The sequence below is a fragment of the Otolemur garnettii genome, unplaced genomic scaffold, assembly GCF_000181295.1.
Source record: "Otolemur garnettii isolate 467f Iridium unplaced genomic scaffold, OtoGar3 scaffold00047, whole genome shotgun sequence".
Taxonomy (NCBI): Eukaryota; Metazoa; Chordata; class Mammalia; order Primates; family Galagidae; genus Otolemur; species Otolemur garnettii.
The window spans coordinates 10814845-10835797 of NW_003852442.1; the positions used below are offsets into that span (position 1 = coordinate 10814845).

The following is a 20953-nucleotide window of genomic DNA, read 5'->3' on the forward strand; positions in this document are numbered from 1 at the left end:
AAAAAAAAAAAAAATAGTCCTTAGGATGGCAGCTATCTTCAGGATGGTTGTGGGAATGGATCCTTACAAAGTCAGCATTGGTTCTTCTTCAATGTCAACTATTCCTCATCAACTTATAAAGACCCAAATGAGGGACCTCTGCTTGAACAGCCTAAGCACCCTCCCTCAGAAAAGGGCAAACACCAGAAGTCCTTGCCTGAACACCTGTACCCATTCTCTCCTAGTGATCTTCTAGATCACTTCATTTGCTAAAATGAAATCGAGAGAAAAGCAGCAAAGGGCCAGTAAAGATAAAATTAATTTATTTGTTCTCACAACTTCATAGGCCACACTGGGGCCCCATGGTCTTAAAGGCATGACCAGCCACAGTGGACTGGGGAGTCCATTTCTCTGGGGAGTTCAGTTCTCTGGAGTGCCTGCTCCCTGTCCAGAGCTGCCTTGAGCCAGGTCCCTCCGACCACGTCATCCTGTTCCTTCCCACATGCAAGAGATACACAGGCCCACCTGCAACACACCAGGCCTGCCTCTGACAGCAGACAGGGCCTTGTGGGTGGCCACAGCGCTAATCCCTGTGGGTGTGGGTGGGTGGGTGGGTAGGGCTGCAGGCAGAAGGGTGTGGTTCAGTGCAGAGAGCTGTTGTTCTGTTCTTCAAAGGCCATCTTGCCCAGAAGCTGGCTGTCCAACTCCACCCCACTTACAGGTAGCTGGAAGAAGTTCATTTCTGCTGCTAAGGCCGCCATGGCAGAAGGGTCCTGGCCAAACTGTGCACGCAACATCATGTCCATTTTTTCTAGCCTCCTTTTGAGCCGCTTGGCCTCTCGCTCTCGGATGAGTCTGGCCTGCCGCTTCTCTGGGGTTTCATTGGCCCGCTTCAGCCTCATAGCTTCTCGATCCCGCTGCAGCCTGCGTGCCCGCTGCTCATCTGTCTCCTGCATACGCTGCAAGCGCTTGGCCTCGCGGTCCCTCATGCGCCTCACCTCCCGCTCCTCAGGGGTCTCATTGTCCCGCCGGCTCTTCTTGGCTGTGCGCTCTCGTTCCAGCCGCTGTAGGCGTACTTCCAAAGGCTCATTCTGTCGACGTAGGGCCCATTTGCGTACACTGGGGGTCTGGGCTTCCAGTAGCTTCCGGTAGGCAGCACAGTTGTTGCACACAAGCAGAATTCCAGCAGGGTACACTGGAGGACTAAAGGCAATGTCCTTCCCCTCAGCACTGGAGGGGCCCTCATTGTGGGCTGGGGGTAGGGATTCCATATTAAGTACTTCAGGAAGTTTCTCGCTAGAAAGCAAAAATTTTGGATGGTTAGTGTTTTCTTCTAGCAAGGCTCAGGTATTCAGCCCTGGCTTACTCTTCCTGAGAGACCTGTTGCTTCAAGTTCACCACTAGGGGTCAGTTTGAATGCTTGGCAGACCTCTTCTATCTCTCCAGCCCGCCTCTTCTTTGGGCTAGGCTGTCTACCACCTCCTACAGCCCACCTGGAGTTAATGACTGAGCCAGCAGCCACAATGCACCAAGGAATCAGAGGAGCCCTTACAATGTGAAGCTGTCACTCAAGCTGGAATGGTGTTTGGGAAAGCTCTGCAGGGCAGTCCTGCTGTGGGAGGCCAGGCTTCTGGAGGTGGAGACCACCTCTGGTCGAGGTACAGATCACTGACTCACCTCCTCCTCTCCTGGCACTGCCTGCAATGCAAAGGCAACTCTGCACAAACGGGATGAGGACACAATGTTCACACAGTCCCAGTCTAACTAGGAGTCGGTGAAGACTATGTCCTCATGCCACGGTCCTCTCAGAACCCTGTAACTTCTTTCTCATGCTTTATCATGTATGTTCTTGGCTTCCCTACATCTCTTTCTAATTTAAAATATTATTCTGATTGGAAAAGAAAGGTGAATTCATTTTACTTTGGGGTTATCTAATGGAAAAGGCATCTTTCCCAGCCTCTTACTTGTATTTCCCAATAGTCATGACTCAGTTGCCTAAGCATTACCTATCTCTTGCCTTCACTTTAACTTGGAAAAGCAGAACCCACACCCAGTAATCTGCTCCCAGCACAAGGGTAGGTGCCCGGCTAACCTGTTAAAAGTGGCATGGCTGGTGAAACGGGCTCCACATACAGCACAGTTAGACCGCTGGTCCTCCGAGTGGATTAGGAGGTGGCGACCCAGTGATCCTGGGGAGCTAAGAGCCCGGCCACAGACGGGACACATGTAGCTCTTGGCACTCACCACTGCTGCAGTGTGCTGTAAAACAGAGCCTTAATCTGTCAAGCTTGCACTATTTCCAAGACAGTTTGCACCCACTTAGAAACTACTTTCTGAGAAAATGTCTCAGAACAGGGCACTTGGAATTATTCTCTTTGTTCAGTCCCTGGAAAGTTCAGTTTCTTGTGTGAGTGGGCCCTCAGAAGGGCCTGGTCATTCAGACCAGACCATTGGTCAGATTTCATTAGCTTCAGCTTTCACTGTATTCTGGGACACATGGCTGGCTTAAGGACTAGTGGGGCATCAGAGCCCTCTTCAGAGCCTGACAGAGCCTCTCTGTCTCCCTAGTTCATTGTGCAGGTACAAAAACGTGTCAAGGGAGTGCTGAAGGCCAAATCTAGAAGCTGGCTGGGAATACTGGTATACAATAAGTATTTATATTCTGCCTGTCCTCAATCTAGACAATTTTTTTGGTTTTTTTTTTTTTTTGAGACAGAGTCTCACTCTGTCACCCTGGGTAGAGTGCTGTGGTGTCATAGCTTATAGCAACCTCAAACTCTTGGGCTCAAGCAATCTTCTTGCCTCAGCCTCTCAAGTAGCTAGAACTACAGGAACCCGCCATAATGCCTGGCTAGTTTTTCTATGTTTAGTAGAGACAGGTGTCTCACTCTTGCTCAGTTGGGTTTTGAACTCCTAAACTCAAGCAATCCAGCCACCTTGGCCTCCCAGAGTGCTAGGATTAGAGGTGTGAGCCACTGCTCCTGTCCTATCCTCAATCTTTTAAAGACAGTCTTCCAAAGAAATATTTCTTCTCATGAACCAAGTATCTTTATGGTACAATCCAGACTGCTATGTGTGCAAGAAGATGATGAGGCACAGGTGCTCTGTGATTGGACCAAGAACACAAGAAGTCTGATTCTGATCCGCTTGCTTATCGTAACTTTCATTGGTATTTCAGAAACATTAGGTTAATGAATTTAACTCATTTTTTCTTTAAAACAAACCCTCATTATTAATAGATGTTAGTTTCTATTTCACTGTTTAAAATAGGTATTAATAACATAGGAAAAAATACTTAATTTTCACTGTGTATTAGCTTGGGAACCCACGATACATTTATCCCATGTCTTTCACTTATTCTTGAAAATTAGAGGACTGGAGTGTAATCTTGGAAGCAACAATCCAAGATTCCTTCAGGAGCGGAGAGGCCAAGGCTGAGGCCAAGGCCGAGGTTAAGGCCAAGGCAGGATCTGGGCTATGAACAAGCTGCCAGTGGTCAGACGAGCACTTAGCTCCCCAAACCATACCTGGTACACATGAGCAATCAGCTGCTCGCGACTCCCACAGTCCAGCTGGCAAAGAGGACACTGGCAGAGTTCAAGCAAGGGGTCAGAATTTAAATTCTCTGTGACCTGTAATTCAACAGACAGCTCATTAGGACTCTTATTAGTCTCTTCATTGCCCTCCCAGGATATTAAACAGGGTATCCTGTTAAAAGGAACCCAATCTGATGTCACATGTCACACTATTAGCTTCTCATTGTGGGCCAAAGGACAAATAGTTGAAAGGGAATTAAATTTGTTCCCATCTTCCTTTTTTCCAAGGCTTCCAGCCAGGATACAGAACTGCCCCAGAGAGAGATGATGTGTTTTTTTCCTTAAGATAAACTCTGCAGAGAAAGGATTAGCTTCCCTCTTGTCATGCTCTTTTTTTTTTGAGATAGTCTCATTTTGTCACCCTCATCGAGTGTCATGGCGTCACAGCTCACAGCAACCTCAAATTCTTGGGCTCAAGAGTTCTCTTATCTCAGCCTCCCAAGTAGCTGGGATGATAGGTACTTGCCACAATACCTAGCTATTCCTTTTTTTTTTTTTAAATTTTTGTAGAGACAGACTTTATTGCCCTCGGTAGAGTGGGCAGAGTGCTGTGGCATCACACAGCTCACAGCAACCTCCAACTCCTGGGCTTAGGTGATTCTCTTGCCTCAGCCTCCCGAGTAGCTGGGACTACAGGCACCTGCCACCCTCGGTATATGGTGCTGGTGCCCTACCCACTGAGCCACAGGCACTGCCCACTATTTTTTTTTTTTTAATTTTAGTTTAGCAGGCCCAGGCTGGGTTTGAACCCGCCACCCCTGGTATGTGGGGCTGGCACTCTTAACCACTAAGCTATGGGTGCCACCCCCTCCTGTCATGCTTTCTGCAGGAATTCTCAGGAAACAATTTAGTAAGAGTCAACACTTTGACTTAAATTTGTAAGCATATTCAAGAGTGCTCCATGGGGAGTAAGCCTTCCATTTCCCGAAGGTGGCTATTCTGCCTGGAAGGGAATGGGGATCATTAGGAGGATGCGTGTGTGTAGTGATATGTGGGTGGAAAAGGAAAGCTGGTGTGATGAGAACCATGTGTGAGAGGTATAGGTCCCACTGCTGCAAAGGAAGAGCCCTTGTGAGCAGGACCAGGAGATTGTCAGAGGTAATACCATTCACAGGGTGAGCAGTATCAGGGCACGGTGTTTCCAGACTCAGGAGCCATCTGTCACTTGCCTTGTGTTCTACCACTTCGTTCCCACCAACAGACTGCTCTGTGCTTTCTAACTCTTTTTCCACTTTGATCACTCCTCCATCTTCCTCTGACGTGTGGGAAGAGACTTCATCCTGTGTGGTCTCCTCTTCATCACCCTCACTGTCACCTGAAACACACAAACGGGTCACTTGTTCTGATTTGGGCATGAATACGTCCTGAGCTGTTACCCATCCTAGAATTTGCAGCTATAATAGAAAAACATTTTCAGATCTCCTGTAACACAGTTTATAACACTGCTTAGTTGGGTACAAATCTGAGTCAAGTGCAAATCAGCTATAGCTGTTATTTATTACACCATATACACACTAAAGAGAAAATGTGAGGCAAAACTGCACTGGAACATGGTTACTGGGCCCTCTACATTATCATACAAATAATCCTTCTTATGCATGGTTCTCAAGTATCTCACACTTCACATCACACCTCCCCAAACACCTCACACAGAGCTCATTCTCATAGCTCAACACCTCCAACTTACCAGCACTTCTGATTTTATCACTGACTTCTTCCCCCTCATAATTTTTCCATGGTGTCACTCTACTACTCTACTCTAAGCCCAACTAATGTATCTGTCCCAACAAACCCTAAGGCACACTTACAGGCACACTAGCAAGTTTTTCATCCCTCTTATCAGTAAAAGAGGTAATGGTAAATTAGTTAAAAATGATGTCACTTTACAGGGAAAGAGCTGTTCATCACAGTGGAAAAATTAGCAAGCAACCAACCTCAGGCAGTTTTCAGAGGCGTTGGACTCTGTTTCATCTCCTACTCTGCTAGTAACAGCATTCTAAGCTAAGTCAGTCCACTGTTTCTGTAGCTTCTTTGAATTAACTGATGGGTAACTGAATGCCTTAAGTAGAAGGAACTGGCCATTCTTCACCTTAGGATGAGCTGTAAATTCCTGTGACTAAAGTTAAGAATTGAGTATATTTTAATTTTGTGGCAGGTTGGGGCTGTGGGGAGGTCTGCTGAAGGCTAGGGAATCTGTAAGGTTTGTATACACTGCTTTTTCTTCTCTATTACTTATAAAATAGGATGGAAAAGTTTTAAAAAGTAACAAGGGGAGTTCTTCCTGAAAGGAAAAAATAAGTGCTAGCACCTTAAAGATCACAAGAGGAAGCCAAACCTAGGGAGGCTGTCAGGCTCTAGCCCTATCCCAACCCCACTGAGACCCTGGACTTCTGGGTCTGATGTGAGCAAGAAAGAAATACAGGGTAGAATGTTACTAGACTATCCAGTCAAGACTACGATTTCCTAGATAACAGTGCTGCTTATCTTCTCTCTACCATCCCTTGTATAATTTCTAAACCCACTCGTATGGGGGCAATATCCATTATGTTTCCTTTATTACCGGGCAAAACTGTTTTCTTCATGAGAAAGTCTAACCAAATCGTTTGCTAGTTGTTACATGTGTCTGTATTAAATATTCCAGATGGTTGGTGAACTGGATTGGGACCTTGGACTAAATTTATACCTTATTCCCTAGCTCAGAACTTACTTCCATTTGAGTTATTAGAGTCTATGTCAATAATGAAAGGTTGGCACAGATTGGGTCACACCACCTTTTCTCTTTTTTTTTTTAAAACACCTTTTCTCATCAGGTTCTTATTTGAAATACTTATAAGCTTAATCTAATACAATGGTGTATTGAACACATTTTTGTAATTTATCAGCAGTCTGAATATCTCTACTAGAAGTATTTTTAAAAATAAGTGTGCTGTGTCTAGAGAGAGAGAGCATTTTTTTCTAGAATGTAAACCTATTAGACTTTTGTAGATGTTACTATTCCTACTTGTTACTCAAGAAACTGGTGGCTTCTATAGGTTTTCTAGTACTTTGGGGACCATTTTTCTGTACCTGACCAATTAGTTGCCAAATTATTTTTTGTTGTTGATGTTCCTTAATTATTAGTTTGGGTAGAAACAAGTTCCTACATGGTTGCAGAACCCTTTCCCTCTTTGTTCTTACCCAGTCTCAAATGTGAAGAAAAATCAGAAATGTCACTTTGAAGTGACATCAATACTACCCAGTATCAAATGGATGACATCAGGAAAGTATAGAAATCTTCCTAGGAAATAACATACCTTGAAACATGTTTATTCAGGTAGGTCTTGAGCGAGATAATTCATGAGGCTCACCTTGTAACAGCCACTGTCTTTTCTGTCTTTTAAGTACAGGGGTCTACTTAGGGTACTGTATGAGAAGACCCTGACTCTGGCATTTTATATGCTATATAATCTCAACACTAAGTGAATCATCTTTTTTTTAAATTTTTATTCTTTTAGAGACAGAGTTTCACTTTATCATCCTCAGTAGAGTGCCGTGGCATCACAGCTCACAGCAATCCCTAATTCCTGGGCTTAGGCAATTCTCTTGCCTCAGCCTCCCAAGTAGCTGGGGTCACAGGTGCCTGCCACAAAGCCCAGCTATGAATCGTCTTATGTAACATTAAAACTAGTCTCTCAAGCAAGAATTCATTAATATCACCCTTATGTTTTATTAATTACAAATAAACAGATCCTAGGAGACAGAATTTTTTTCTTTTCATTTGACCTGACACAGGGGCTGCTTGAGCATTAATTTTTTCTATGCTCCTGTTACAACCAACAAACCTATCTGCTTATGGCACTGTGCCAAGTACTATAGTCCATGAATTAAAAAGCACAATGCCACATCTGTCCTCTCTCTAGGTAAACATATGCCCACATACTTTAGTACACCTCTGGGAACACTAAGGATCCACACATCTCCTTTTTTTAAGTCTTCCTCCCAACCCCCATGCACAATCCCCAGAGCACACACGCGCTAATAATTCTTCTCCCATTGCCCTGAGTCATTACCAGAAGGTGCAGAACTCACTGCTACTGGAGTCCTGATCTCTTAGTTGTTGGATAGCTTGTCGCTGACTGCCAAGTTCTCCAGGGAAATCAGTTTTCATCATCGCCTGGCGGGCTTGCTCTTCTAGCCCAGCAAATACTTGATCCCCTGGTGGTCACAAGGAAAAATAGTCAGGCCACCAGCTGAGCAGCATATCCCCAGGCAAGCTTGTTGGAAGGTTAGACCATTCAAAAAAAAAATAAAAAAATGTAGGAGACAGGCAGGTACCCTGTGGTGGGGTCATTCATCTCCAAATCAGCTTGCTGCCTCCAACAGCTTCTGGGCGTAGCTGAGCTTCCTGGGCAGTAAGCCAGAAGCTCTAGAAAACATCGCTTGTCTCTCTTAAATCCTCCTAGTCTTGACTTCTTTCAAAAGGTGATCAACTGCTACTTCACAAAATTAACTGCAGAATCTCAATTCCATTTATAACCTTCCATGAGAATTGCGGAGATAAAAGCAAGAAGAGGCAAAGTGATGGGATAAAGATAGGGCAACAAATATGAGCAAAATCTCTGTCCCTTAACATACAGCATCATGGTCCTAAATCAGTGTCTACCTCAGCACCTCACAGAATCCTTCTAAATAGCAATCTTTCTAATCTCATCTCACCTTTCATCCACTCTCCTTCTAAGACATGCTCTGGAACTTCTTCCTTGACTTTCTTTTCTTTCTCATGTGTGTCAGAACTAGCAATGTGTAATTCAACAACTGGTTGAATAATGGATTCAAAGAACAGGTAATATATGAATTCATTTTCTGCTGAAGAACCACCTTCCTGAAACACACTAATTTACAACAAATAATATTTACCTAGTCTCCCTGGTCTGATGTGGTCTTTTTTTTTTTTTTCTTCTCGTATTAAGAATCCAAAGCCCTAGACCCATCCTGGATTTTGCATTTACTTCTGATGAACTCTGCCTGGAATCTATGTGGTTGTTGAAGAGTTAACACGTAAGTGTTCTTTTATTTCTAGGAGACCAGGCATAAGAAAAGAGTTGGGTTTCCCAAGGTTTCTATTATCTCAGAGTAGAAACTGTAGTCCCCACTCACCCCACCAAGAGGGAATGATAAAAAGCCCTAAAGTAAACGTCTTACAATAGACCATGCCATTTCTTACAGAAGGAAAGGAAGCAGGCTCAGGTTCTGAGACAGGACGCGAAGATGTGGGAGGAATGGACTGGGAAGTTGCCCTGCACTACGAGTCTGACATGGAGCAGCCTTCATGTGATTAACCCAGTCATGTTCAGCAAATATTCACTAATCATTTACTATGTGCTAAGTACCAAACACTAGTAAGAGTTACTATTTGACCTGAGTTCCAGGCTCGATGTGGAATGATTTACAGTTGTTATCTTGATTCTCTGCAAAACTCTATGTGTTAGGTACATGTACTACTACCTACATTTTACTGTGGAGAAAACTAAGGTCAATGGTGGAATTAAGTATTCAAGCCCAGGTCTGTCCAACTCTGGTACCCATATTTTTAAACTGTATAATTTAAGATGTAAGTAGAAGGTTCATCAGAGTGGTTTTGCTGAAAACAAAGGCTGATCTCTGGGTAATAATGTTCTACCATGAGAAACTGATACATATAACTCAGACAGCAAAATAATGTTCTAGGGGCCAGTACATGATAAAAAGAAAAATGACAGTTTGGGTACCACATTATGAGCTACCATGCCTGGATTACAGTAACCAACATTATGCCTATTATGACTCATACTGTGGGTGGGAATGGAGGTGGTTCGTGTTAAAGTGTACTCCTAGCTACACAGGCATCAAGAAAAGGAAAAATAAACTACTTTAAGTCCATTTTCAAAATATCTAAGATGATACATTGGATATAAATTACTGCAAGAGAAAGCAAAAAATGAATTCTGTGCTAGAATGCTTCCTCTTCCCTTTTTGCAGAAATAAAATATTTGATTTTTCCATGTTAGTTATTACACTGCGGCCACAAGACCATGGCAGCTGTAATACTACTGAATTCTTCTGGGCAGGCACATGTTTTCATACCTAAGAAGATAGGCAGACATGACACTAAGGAACAAGTTATGCACTGGCATGTAATTATCAAGGAGCAGACCAGTCTCATCAGTGACACTTCTGGTCTCTAAAGAAACCTACCCAGAATCTAGCTAAGTTTATGATATACTAAGAATAAACAAAATTTCCCCCTTTCATAACAGGGCATCATCATTGGATTAGAAAAACATTTTAAGATGAGCCAGTAATTCAGTTTAGTTTCCATCAACTTGAGGTCAAAATTTATTTTTGTCTATTGATGTTGTCTACATATTTAGGCCTTCAAAGAACAGAGGAGTCTGTTCAAAGTGATTTCCCTCTCTACGACTCTTGTTGGCAATCTCACCTAGGATAATTGGGATAAATTAACTCTGTTATTCCATTTTGGCATTTGGGAAGAAAAGGTGTATGTTTTTGTTTGGTTTTGAGACAGAGTCTCACTTTGTTGCCCTGGGTAAAGCGTCGTGCGTCATAGCTCACAGCAACCTCAAACTCTTGGACTCAAAGTGATTCTCTTGCCTCAGCCTCTCAAGTAGTTGGGATTACAGGCACCTGCCACAACACTTGGCTATTTTTGGAGATGATACATATAACTGAGTTAGCAAAATAATGTTCTAGAGGCCTGTATGTGATAAAAACAAAAATGACAGTTCGGGTACCACATTATGAGCTACTTGCTCAGGCTGGTCTTGAACCCCTGAGCCCAGGCAATCCACCCATCTAGCCTCCCAGAGTGCTGGATTACAGGCATGAGCCACTGTACCCAGCCTAGCTATGTTCTTACATTTTATTCTATTCCTGACTTGGGAAAAAGGCTAATGTTAAAAGTTTATTCCTGGCTCGGCGCCTATAGCTCAACCGGCTAAGGCGCCAGCCACGTACACCTAAGGTGGCGGGTTCAAATCCCCAGCCCGGACCCGCCAAAACAACAATGACGGCTGCAACCAAAAAATAGCCGGGCGTTGTGGCGGGCGCCTGTGGTCCCAGTTACTTGGGAGGCGGAGGCAAGAGACTCGCTTGAGCCCAGGAGTTGGAGGTTGCTGTGAGCTGTAATGCCACGGCACTCTACCCAGGGGGACAGCTTGAGGCTCTGTCTCAAAAAAAAAAAAAAAAAAAAAAAAGTTTATTCCTTGGGTGTATTCCTACTTTAAATATCATCATAAAGCATAATACATACATAAAAACCATAAAAAAGAAGTGATTTTGGCAGACCTCCTAAGAAAAGACATGTGAATGATCCTCTAGGAGTCACTATTTACCTAATCTCCAAATCCAATTGTCCAGAATTATCCTTTCATAATAAGGCAGTGAGCCCTGCTAAAAGTATGTCATGTTAACTCAAGTATAATGTGAGCCATAGAAGATACTAATGAGTAAGAAGTTGTAGAATTAACGTAGAATTATATTTCCTTCTATCTTGAGCCTGTTGGAGGTAAGTTAAAACAAATCCTCTGGTCCCTAAATATTAACATAGGACAGCTCTCTTATTTAATATGGGTATTTGTCTATTAACAGTTGTGAAAGAATCATCTTGGCTCCACATTAAAAAGGAAGGTGCTCAGTCTCCTTCTTTTGGTCCTGGATCATTAAAATACTATTGTTTGACTTGGCTAAAGTTTTCAGATTAAATAAGAACAAGGCCATGCAAGCAAGTTTAAAGAACGGTTGAGAAGACTAAGATGAAAGTTATTAGAAAAGCAAAGATTTTACAATTCTCTTTCTTGGTCCTTGGTGCAGTTAAATAAATGCAATTTCAAGCTGAATGCAATTAAGTAAAGCAGCAGAAACATACGCTCTAAGAGAGCAGGTGTTGAATTCAGAAAAAATGAGTAGCACTGGGAGTGAGAAGCTTAGGATTCTATTTCTAGCTGACAGTCTTTGTAACGCAAGGTGCTATCACATGTCGGGAATATAGCCATTTACCTCACAAGGATCTCAAGAGAATGAATGAAGACAAAACAAGACTTTAAAGATGCTTATTCCTCCTCTTTGAAAGATTTTAGTTGAAGATTTTTAGTCACGCATGTATTTAGCAAGGCAATCTGAAAACAAGTCTCTAAAGAAAAAGATTTTTCCTTTTCTTAGTGGTTTGCTTGGTTCAAACACAGTCAGATGAAAGTATGCAAGGGACTGTATTTTCAACCTCTCTACAAACAGTTGACAGAAATTTGTAGTCAGAAGAGGCTGAGATGGGGAAGGAAGTAGGGGAAAAGATCAAAAATAGAAATTTCAGCCCATCAGCAGTTTCTCTATGACTAACAATTCTGGGCTTTTATTCCAAGTCTATTAATGAAGTGAAGTGGGCAAAATACAAGGGTCTGTCTAGATGTTTCTGACAAAAGGATCACACCAATATTTAGATATAAAAAAAGTCCTGAGGAAAACCAAGTAATTGCCAAGGCAGCCTGCCCACTGGCTTCTAAAGCAGACCTGACAACCACTGCGGGGCTACAGCAGTGCGGTTCTTAGCACATCCTTTTAGGCAGGCTTTTAGTTTCATGGCACACAATCTTCCCAGAAAGCAGATCTAGTGAAGCTCAGCCATTACTCTGCTCAAGTGTTCATTGGTTTTGACATTTAAGTAAAGCTTCTGCAGACTTTCCTGCCTCCCAGACCTTGAGTCCATTCCATTTACTTTAAATAGACAAGCAGCATTAAATCCGATACATTTGCTTGGTTCCATTTCACTGCAAGGTGACAGGAGACTCAAGCAGTTAGAAAACTAAAATTATGCATTTCTACTTGCCAAAGGGTAGGGTCAGCTTCAGTCCCCAAATAATAAATAGAAGCTCCTTGGAAACCAGAAAATCTCAGTGTCTTTTCTTCATTGGTCAAGCTTAGTCCATCACTTGAGAAACCTTCACCACTCACCTTCTCTGCCCAAACGCATCACTGAAAACAGCTCCTCCCTGGTGTGCTGCTACTTAGTTATAGCTGAATGTTTGTACTCACAGCTCCCAAGTAAAGGCCCTCTCAGTGGCCACCACTAAAGAGCCTGCAAAGTCCCACCCACTCTACCACAATACAGTGTTCACCCTCTTGGTGCTATTAACTGCATTTCTGCAACTTGGGATGTGTCATATTCTCCCTAGCTCCATAGCCTATTTGTCCATCTGTTTTCTACCTCCAGTACCTGCTCATCTTACCTCGGACTGACTATGGTGGAAGGAGATGCATCTGCTGGACATATACCACATGAGCAGCAGGCCTAGGCCACACAAGCCTTTACTGGCTTGATTACAACGATGCCATCACCCCAATAGCTACTTTCCTCAAATCTAATCAATCTCATTGGACAGTTGGCTTTTAGAAGTGAACACTCATTTATAACTGCCTTATTTGTGAACCCATCATCTCTACTAAGAGTGCTTTTCCTGCCCTGCCTTCTTAGGGTCACATTTGTATCTTTTATCAATACTCACCTTCAACCAAAGAGGAAAAAAAAATCCTCTTGAACTCCTGTGCTGGAAGACCTAAGCTAGAGATGCTTCATTCTCTCTCTCTTGACAATCCTCACTTCAGGCCCACTGCATTTTACTGTTTCAGCAGCAATTTCTAAATCCTTTCTAAACCATTCACTTTTTAAGTAGCCCTGCTTATCCACCTATTCCAGAATATACTCCTAGAAGCACCCAACTGGATCCTTCTTACCAAACCTTTCCAGAACTTAAATAGAAGAATACATTATATTTGGAGGTTTCCGATTCTAACTTCTTAATCTATAAGATGTCAAAACCTTCTTAAATGCTGTTCATCCTATTTTCTCTCCTACTCTTGAAATTACCTAATAAGATAAAGTATGTAGTGCCTAGCATATGTTATGTTTCTTTCTTTCTTTCTTTCTTTTTTTCTTTGAGACAGAGCCTCAAGCTGTCCCCCTGGGTAGAGTGCCATGGCATCATGCTCACAGCAACCTCCAACTTCTGGGCTCAAGCGAGTCTCCTGCCTCAGCCTCCCAAGTAGCTGGGACCACAGGCGCCTGCCACAACGCCTGGACATTTTTTAGTTGCAGCCATCATTGTTGTTTGGCGGGCCCGGGCTGGGGATTCGAACCCACCACCTTAGGTGTATGTGGCTGGCGCCTTAGCTGCTTGAGCCACAGGTGCCGAGCCCATATGTTATGTTTCAATGAATTTTAATTTTCTTGTCTTCACTCCTTGACTAATTATACTCTCAAATATAGGTTTTTGCTTTAAAAAATCTTTATGTTATACCTCTGAATTCTCTTCGTATGTTGCACTTTACTCAATCAGTCCTCCATAATAATAGGGAGCTGTTTTTTATGAACATTTGGGGGAGAATGCTTATTTCTCCAGATGGTAGGAAAATGCCCAATTATCTTGAATCTGTATAGATACTAATGTTAATTTGAGAAACCACTTTTTGAACACCCTCTATAAGCAGTGCTTGAAGTAGAGAGGGATAAGGAAATATATATGGCATACAGTCTCTGGCCTATAGAAGTTTATAATGTAATTATTATAATTTTTTATAAGGTCCTATCGCCTCCCATACTGGAGTATAATGGCCCAATCATAGCTCCCTGAAACCTCCAACTCCTGAGCTCAAGTGATCCTCCCACCTCAGCCTTCTAGGACTATAGGTGTATACTATGCCTGGCTAAGTTTTAAACTTTTGTAGAATCAGGGTCTTGCTATATTGCCCAGGCTGGTCTTGAACTCCTGGTCTCAAACAATCTTCCTGCCCTGACTCCCAAGGTGCTGGAGGATAGGTGTGATCTACCATGCCCAACCCTACAATGTAATTACTAAAATAAAATACAGTAGAAACTTCGGTAAGTTGACCACCTAAGGCACTGTAACAAACTGGTCAACATAGGGCGGGGGTCAACATAAGGAACTAGGCCTACTGGTACATACATGTGGTATATGTCTGGTCTATGAGAATTAGGTCGACTTAAAGTAGATGGTCAATGTAGGGAGGTGGTCAACTATGGAGGTGCTACTGACACATATGAAAGTATGCAGAAACAACGTAAGGCAATAGTGCATACCTGGTCTTCTGATTTCTAGTCTCTCCCTCATTGTGATCCATCCCACACACTGCTACACAGTATCAAAATACTGGATTCTAAATATTACTGCATTCTCTCTGCTTACAAATCTTCAGTAATTCCCTTTCAAACTTGGCCTGCATTGAGGCTTCTTTCTACAATGTAGTTAAACACCTCTAACTATGAATTCTGGAAAAATGAAATTTCTGCTTCCTACAAAGGCTCCTCATCCTCTGACCACATGTGGATTCCCTCTTGTATCTTTGCTCATATCACTTTCCCTTACCTCAGCCCGTGGAGCTCTCTTAATTCCCCTCCTCTTAACTTCTATATTACACATAGTCTACAGCATCCCTATTTGGCATTTACCATACACTATCTTATGTAAATGTGTGTGCATATATGTATGAGTCATTACGAAAGTTTTGAGATACACAAAAATCAAGAAATGTAAAATCTGTGCCAACAGAAATAAATGAAGCCCTCCTAGCAACACCAATAAGCTGAGCAAGTTGAACCTTGCACAGATGAATCAGAAAGGATGCCATCAACTGGGTTTCTTGGAAGTGAAATAATGGACCATAAAACAGTCTGTCTCAAAACTTTTGTAGTGGCGTGTGTGTATATAGCTACATTATAGTCTCATGTATCTTATATTATTTCACAGACTTGACAGCCTTATGTCTTATAGCACAAGGATTTGCACAGAGGAGGTATCCTCTGTTAATATTAATGTTAAGGATAAATAAAGCACACACACTGCTAAGACAGGTTTCTAATACTTCCTCCTGGAACCAGACACACTTTATTTTTTTGAGACAAAGTCTTAGTTTTGCTCTTCTGCCCAGGCTAGAGCACAGTGGCACAATCACAGCTCACTACAACCTCAAATGATCCTTCTGGTTCAGCCTCCACGTAGCTGGGACTACAGGTATGCACCGCTACATATGGCTAATTTTTCTATCTTTAATAGATACAGGGTCTCATGTTACCCAGGCTCACCTTGAACTTGTGGGCTCAAATGATCCTCCCACCTTGGCCTCCCTGTACCCACACCAGATATACTTTAAATTCATCATATCTGACACCAATAACCCTTTCTTCCCATAAATTAGTGTAAGTCTCTCATCCTAAATTCAGATGACTCTTCCATTCCAGCCCCCAACATTCCCAGCTTCCAGAAGACAAAGCCCAATACTCACAGTGAACTTTGTTTGGATTTGTTTGTTTCCGACGGGACATGTTTCCCGGATCTGAGAGTTCTGGCCTTTCCCAGTTTCACGACTGGATATGTTACTATCTCCTTGCACGGTGCTAACCTACAATTAAAAAAAGGATATGGTTAGCACATGTCATTTTCCCTAGAAAATATACAAAATTAAAAGATAAAAAGACTTAAAAAGCCCCTGAGCATATAATACTGACCAGTTATAAATAATGGAACTAATGTTAAGAAAGAAAGAAATGAATTAATCTCTAGCACAATGTAAAGGTCCCGAGAAGAATAAGAGGGAACTCTCTCAGAGGGTTTAGAGAATTACACTCTAAATCTATCTTTGGAATCCAGAATACTGCTAAGTGATGATGATCAAGATCACAAGGTAGAAAAGAAAGCAAAATTCAGGCAACCAGGGTTAGAAGTACTGTGGGCTCAAAAGGATAATCCCATGAACTATAAAAGGAAGCCAAGGAGGATAGTGGCTCATATCACATGCTCACTGAAGTCAAGCCCTGTAGTCTGCGTCAATGGGAGCCTCCATTTGGTGTTCAAGAAGTTATCTTGCCCAGAGGTAACAAAGATATCACATCCCTATGAGACAGGAAATGTCTCAAAAGTCTAAGGCATCTATAATGAAAACAGCATGGGAAATAAAGACCTTTATCTAGTGATGCAGACATAGAGTGGATGACAGGGCCCTAAATCAAATCAAACCTATAACGTTGAAGATGAGCTCTCACAAGAAGAGCTAGATGCCATCAACATTACTGAGTACTAATGCAACACCACAGTGTGGAACACCAGCCTGGCCCTGCTCACGTGTTCCAGAGAGGTGGTCAGAGTTAATAACATTATAGCCTCTTCTTAGTTCACCCTCTGTACAGCAAAGAGACCAGTGGGAGAACAAAGAGAAAAGCTCCCCAAAGGACAAGTGCTGCAGAGACATGCATTTTTTCCCCCTTCCCACAGAGGAGGGGACAGATACTTAAGCCTGGAGATTACTGGTTAACTACAAGAAAGAGTGTCTCAGTCATAAGTATTGTTAAAGGATCTGAACTGGATTCGTAGTAGAAGCTATAACACTTTTTTGAAAGATAGAGTAAATAAACAGATATGGAATAAAAACAGATGGATTCTCTTTCCCACCAAAGACAGGAATGTGATGGATCTGGTCACCCTCTAAGTTTTCTTTCAGTTCTTATCTTCTCAAAATTGTATTCACAGTGAATAAGAAAATATAAGTGTAGTTTATAACCTTAAGAGGAGTTATGACAGGCTATTACTAGCTGTACTCTGCACTCCAGTTAAAGACTCGCCTCCTGCTATCCTAACTAACTCCTCTATGTAGCTAGGAAAGACCTCAAACCTGTAATCAGACCCTGCCTCCCCTTACCAAAAGAAGAAAGAAACCGCAAATGGCAAAGACAGGCCTCCACAGGAAGTGGCAAAGGAAGCAGCTTTCAGGCAGTCTTCTATCATATCTGCATATCAAACACAGTTCTTTTTTAGACCTTTAATTACAAACAAACAAAAACTCCAAGTGTATACAATAATTTTTTTAACTATTTAGAGGACAATATACTTAGTGCTAAGGTGTTCTCTGATCTAAGTTTTCTTTAGTGTATATCATTTCTTTCTAATCAAGTAGTTATTTTATTTATTTTTTTTACATTTTTTGGCCGGGGCTGGGTTTGAATCTGCCATCTCCGGCATATGAGGCCCATGACTTACTCCTTTGAGGCACAGGCACCCGCCTCAAGTAGTTATTTTATTAATGGAAACAATGAACAAATATCACACTTTAGGTCTCTTTTTATATGCCTGTGGAATTACAAAGTAGAAAGTTGAATGAAATGTAGGTTGTATATTGATTTTTCTAAAATACATCTCTCTAGTTTATAAAAAATAGAATCTTGACTAATCTTCACATTTTCTCCCATCAAGATCAGAAATTGAAACTGTGACATAAAGGTAACAAAGTCCGTTCTGAAATAAGGCTAAATAATTTGAGTCAGAGTCTATTCAAATCATCTCGGTGAGGCAACTTTTCAATACTACAGCCACAAGTCGGAAGACAGAGATGAGCATGGACGTATTAAAATCGCAGTGTCCACTGCGCCTCCTAATCCTCCTAGTGGACAAATGGGGAACTGACCAGATGGTACCCAATAGGACTTCACACCTGAGGGATCAAGGGAAAAATAAGCAAAGATCCTCCCCTCCCTCAAAACAAAACAACAGTAACAAAAAAACACCCACAATAAAGGCCTAGAGGGTCTTGGCCTCTTGAAAATAAATAAATAAATAGCACTGAAAGGACGCTCTTGACCACAAAGCAAGATCTCTGAGGCTCCACGACTATCTTACAGCTGATAAAAGCTAAGAAAACCCATAGACATGCTCGCCCTGAAGGTCACTCATTCCATTTTTCTTTTAACACTGCCTCAGTTTCCAACCCCAAATTGGAAACGAAACTAAACATGTAAATGGATAGCTGCCTAAATATCATCATCCCAAAGAGAAATGGGATAAGGAGATTCTAGTTTAAAGGGATTCTGTTAAAAAAGGAAGGGAGCTCTGTCCGCCTAAAGGTTAAGAGCCCTCGGGAGAGTGCAATGTCTCCCCTGAACAGCATCTCTGCTCTCCCACAGGTGTTAGGTTGCAGCTTCCAGAGCACACCACAGACTTTAGCAAGAAAAAAACGGGTGAAATCCCAGCTTTAAGAAAAGAGGGTGCGTTCCCACCTCCAGCGCTGGTGCAGTTCCCACGGAGCAAAGTAAACTCGCCTGAATCCAAGTGATTTGTATCTGCTAAAAATGAGAGGACAAGAAAGCTAGTCACTTAGCCGCCTGGCTGTTCACCTGGTTTCCCCCCCACCGCCCTCCCCGCGCCGCCTCGGCCCCCAGTGGGTCTGTGTGTAATCAGCCGAGATGTTCCTTCGGCTTCTCCAAGCACGAGCCCAGGTAAATTCCCAGGAATTCCCAGGCAAGACCCAGAGGTCTTCCGAGGCGGTTCAGACAAACCCTTAGACAACACGGTCTTCTCTGAAATCTAAATTTAGAAGCTTTTCTGCAAGCCTGAGCCTAAGACTCGGGGACTGATACCCCCGGTCTGCACTCCCACGCCCATCCTCCCCTCCCCCAGCTCCAGCCCAGCCTGTCAGACGCCCCGGCCGTCCCCGCGGTGCTCGGCCGGAGCGCAACGAGGCCCACGCGGGGAGGGCGCGGGCACGAACGCCTCCCCCTCGCGCCGAGACCGCCGGACAAAAAGGACCCGCCGTGGTGGGGAGCGGGGAAGGGGGCTGAGCCTCGGCTGCTCCCGCCCCCAGGCCGGAGCTAGCCCCTGGCCTCCTCCCCAGACACAGACGGACAAAAGGACCGACAGCCTGCGACCCAGAGTGGGTCTAGGAACCCCACATCCACTGCCTGGCCCCGGAGGAAGGCCTCGGGGTCTTTTTACCCGGCGCCTCGGCTCCGCTGCGCTCCGGGTCCCTGGGCCCCGCCTCCAGACAGACGGACCGCCGGACAATGGGCCCCGGGCCGCAGCTTTGGCCAGCCGGACCGGGGCTCTCCGGGACTTGGACCCTGGCGGGCGGAGGGCGGCTCCAGGCCGAGCCAGTGGCGGGGATCAGAGGGGCGGCGCTGCAGACGGACAAAGCCAACAACAGACAGACAGACGGAGGGGGAAAAAAGATGGCGACGCGGGCGGCGGGAGCGCGCTGCTCGTGCACTCGCAGCGAGTGGGGCGCGTGCACGAGCCTCTCCTCTTCCCTCCCTTCTACAGCCTGGTCCCCCTCCCCGCTCCCCAGGCGCGCGCCGGGAGCTGTGGGCGGGGCCTGGGGAGTTGGGGGTCCTGGAAGGCGGGACTTAAGGAGCATCCAATCACTGACGCTTGAGGGGGTCGCGCCGGCATCCTAGAGTTCCGACCACCAGCCTCTTCCCCTCCTCGATATTTCTTGGGCCCTCTCCACTCTTCAGGTCCCCTAAACCTTCCTGGACACGTAAATTCTATCTTGACTATCAGCCCTGATCCTGGTTTCCGACCCCACCATTGAGTTGAGCCACAAAACCCACATCCCCGAACCACAGTTCTACCGCAGACTCCTCTTCTCCTTAGCTCAGCTTAGGTCCCCCACCCCCCACCCCCGCCACCGTGGCCAACTCTCACCTTTTCATTCCCCCACACCTCAGGTTTCTTCAGTTCCAGAGGCATTTAATGTGACCACAGGTAGGGCCAGGAGTCTTTGTAGGAGGGGCTAAGTTCAGCTGTCCGAAGCTCAGGAGAAAAATCTTGCAAAGGAAAGAATTTTGAGATTTATTTTGGGCATTTAGTTCCCTAACATAATTCTCATTAAAACAGCTGTAGACCCAAGGGCAGGGAAACTTGTAGCACTGTTGCCACTTAAAGGCATTTGGGGCAAATGAACTCAACTTCTGATAAAACACCTCCTCCTGGCATCGTCCCCCATTCTGCTGTTTTCCTGTTGCCTTCCTTTCCTTCCTCTCATTCTGTCTTTCTTGTGGAATGCTAAGCCTGTCTCTGACGTCGTCGCCAACTTAAGAAGCCGGGGAACGTAGTGGAAAGATGAGATCTGGTAATCGAAGATGCAGCTTTGAGTCCCATCTCTGCCAAACTGACTAGCCTGTTGACTTTGGCAGGTCACTTCCGTATTATGGGCCTCTGTTTCCTAACATGTAAAATAGATAATGATGTAACAATTTCTGGCTCCTCTCATAGGGTTGTTAATGGCACTTAAGTAAAATGAATTTCTGAAAGCATAATGCAAATATTCCTTATTATTACTGGAACTTATTATTCCTTATTATTACTGAACTAATGAGGATGCTGGCTCTTGCTGATATAGTGACAAGTCCTGGTATTTGCATAAAGCATTTTTTTTTTTTTGAGACAGAGCCTCAAGCTGTCCCCCTGGGTAGAGTGCTGTGGCATCACAACTCACAGCAACCTCCTGGGCTCAAGCGAGTCTCCTGCCTCTGCCTCCCAAGTAGCTGGGACCACAGGCGCCCGCCACAA

The 20953-nt window shown here is 43.9% G+C and overlaps 1 protein-coding gene across 1 annotated transcript; it reads right to left on the reverse strand.

The window, feature by feature from the left end:
* Window positions 1–313: 313 nt before the first annotated feature.
* Window positions 314–20152, reverse strand: ZNF821 (zinc finger protein 821). The gene is made up of 8 exons (XM_023514079.1): window positions 20087–20152; window positions 18664–18729; window positions 15903–16019; window positions 7644–7769; window positions 4745–4890; window positions 3507–3611; window positions 2072–2238; window positions 314–1275 (listed from the first exon to the last, which is right to left on the reverse strand). The coding sequence occupies exons 3-8, from the start codon at window positions 15940–15942 to the stop codon at window positions 621–623; spliced, it is 1239 nt and encodes a 412-aa protein (XP_023369847.1). The 5' UTR covers window positions 15943–16019; window positions 18664–18729; window positions 20087–20152; the 3' UTR covers window positions 314–620.
* Between the last annotated feature and the right edge of the window lie 801 nt (window positions 20153–20953).